Here is a 2500-nt window from a genome sequence, read left to right on the forward strand (position 1 = left end):
ACTGTCTTCAGTATCTCTACTGTGATCAGCCTCCTCCTCCTCCTCCACCACACTGTCTTCAGTATCTCTACTGTGATCAGCCTCCTCCACCACACTGTCTTCAGTATCTCCACTGTGATCAGCCTCCTCCTCCTCCACCACCACCACACTGTCTTCAGTATCTCTACTGTGATCAGCCTCCTCCACCACACTGTCTTCAGTATCTCCACTGTGATCAGCCTCCTCCTCCTCCACCACCACACTGTCTTCAGTATCTCTACTGTGATCTAACATCTTGTTAACTCAGTTGGAATGATACTGAGGCTCACCCCATCCAAGCCAGGTGATGGAAGTGTGCAGGGCAAATATTTACACAAGATACAAAGAAAAACATTGGATGGATCCTTGCCCATGTTATCATCCCTAATGACCAGGCTATAGATGGGATCCTTGCCCATGTTATCATCCCTAATGACCAGGCTATAGATGGGATCCTTGCCCATGTTATCATCCCTAATGAACAGGCTTTAGATGGGATCCTTGCACATGTTATCAGCCCTAATGACCATGCTATGGATGGGATCCTTGCCCATGTTATTATCCCCAATGACAAGGCTTTAGATGGGATCCTTGCACATGTTATCACCACTAATGACGTCTTTAGATTGGATCCTTGCCCATGTTATCACCCTAATGACCAGGCTATAGATGGATCCTTGCCCATGTTATCATCCCTAATGACCAGGCTTTAGATGGGATCCTTGCCCATGTTATCATCCCTAATGACCAGGCTTTAGATGGGATCCTTGCCCATGTTATCACCACTAATGACCTTTAGATGGGATCCTTGCCCATGTTATCACCACTAATGACATCTTTAGATTGATCCTTGCCCATGTTATCACCACTAATGACATCTTTAGATTGGGATCCTTGCCCATGTTATCACCACTAATGACATCTTTAGATTGATCCTTGCCCATGTTATCACCACTAATGACACCTTTAGATTGGATCCTTGCCCATGTTATCACCACTAATGACATCTTTAGATTGGATCCTTGCCCATGTTATCACCACTAATGACACCTTTAGATTGGATCCTTGCCCATGTTATCACCACTAATGACATCTTTAGATTGGATCCTTGCCCATGTTATCACCACTAATGACATCTTTAGATTGGATCCTTGCCCATGTTATCACCACTAATGACATCTTTAGATTGGATCCTTGCCCATGTTATCACCACTAATGACGTCTTTAGATTGGATCCTTGCCCATGTTATCACCACTAATGACATCTTTAGATTGGATCCTTGCCCATGTTATCACCACTAATGACATCTTTAGATTGGATCCTTGCCCATGTTATCACCACTAATGACACCTTTAGATTGGATCCTTGCCCATGTTATCACCACTAATGACATCTTTAGATTGGATCCTTGCCCATGTTATCACCCCCCAATGACACCTTTAGATTGGATCCTTGCCCATGTTATCACCACTAATGACACCTTTAGATTGGATCCTTGCCCATGTTATCACCCCCCAATGACAAGTCTTTAGCTTCCTGTATGTCTCTCTCTCCTCCACAGGAACAGTTCACAGCCATGAGAGATCTGTACATGAAGAATGGCCAGGGCTTTGCGTTAGTGTACTCCATCACAGCCCAGTCCACCTTCAACGATCTGCAAGACCTACGAGAGCAGATCCTCAGAGTCAAAGACACTGACGATGTCACACACACGCATGAATACACACACACACGTTATCACACACACACGCATGAATACACACACACACACGCATGAATACACACACACACACACATGAATACACACACACACACGCATGAACACACACACACACACACACACACACACAGGTACAGACACACACACACACACACAGGTATGCACGCATGAATACATACACACACACACACACAAAAGACAAGTACTCTACACACACACACACACACACACACACACACATACACTGAGATGCTAGGAGAGCAGATGGCATTCTGACCTTGGGCAGATGACATTCTGCTACCTTGGGCAGATGGCATTCTGCTACCTTGGGCAGATGGCATTCTGCTACCTTGGGCAGATGGCATGCTGCTACCTCTCTGGTCTCTCCCCTGCTTCCACTCTTGGGCAGATTTACTCCTACCTTGGGCAGATGGACATTCTCCTGACATTCTGCCTCCTCCTCCTCCTGCTTCCACTCCTCCTCCCTCCCCTCCTCCCCCCCCTCCTCCTCCCCCTCCCCCCCCCCCCCCCCCCTCATCTCCCCCTCCCCTCTCCAGGTTCCGATGATTCTGGTGGGTAATAAATGTGATCTGGAGGATGAGCGTGTTGTGGGGAAGGAACAGGGACAGAACCTGGCCAGACAGTGGAGCAGCTGTGCTTTCCTGGAGTCCTCCGCAAAGTCCAAGATCAACGTCAACGAGGTGAGAACAACACACACACCCTGCATCAGTACAACATACACACCTCACACACCCTGCATC

General features: G+C 47.3%; 1 protein-coding gene across 1 annotated transcript in view; it reads left to right on the forward strand.

The window, feature by feature from the left end:
• LOC121842780 (ras-related protein Rap-1b) overlaps nucleotides 1-2500 on the forward strand; it is a gene marked incomplete at its 5' end in the record, with an annotated part of 20650 nt that overhangs the window by 7309 nt on the left and 10841 nt on the right. The window contains 2 exon segments of the mRNA XM_042312524.1: nucleotides 1581-1721; nucleotides 2297-2440. Of these exon segments, the coding sequence (XP_042168458.1) occupies nucleotides 1581-1721; nucleotides 2297-2440 (285 nt within the window).

The sequence above is a fragment of the Oncorhynchus tshawytscha genome, unplaced genomic scaffold (assembly GCF_018296145.1).
Source record: "Oncorhynchus tshawytscha isolate Ot180627B unplaced genomic scaffold, Otsh_v2.0 Un_contig_7576_pilon_pilon, whole genome shotgun sequence".
NCBI classification, from domain to species: Eukaryota; Metazoa; Chordata; class Actinopteri; order Salmoniformes; family Salmonidae; genus Oncorhynchus; species Oncorhynchus tshawytscha.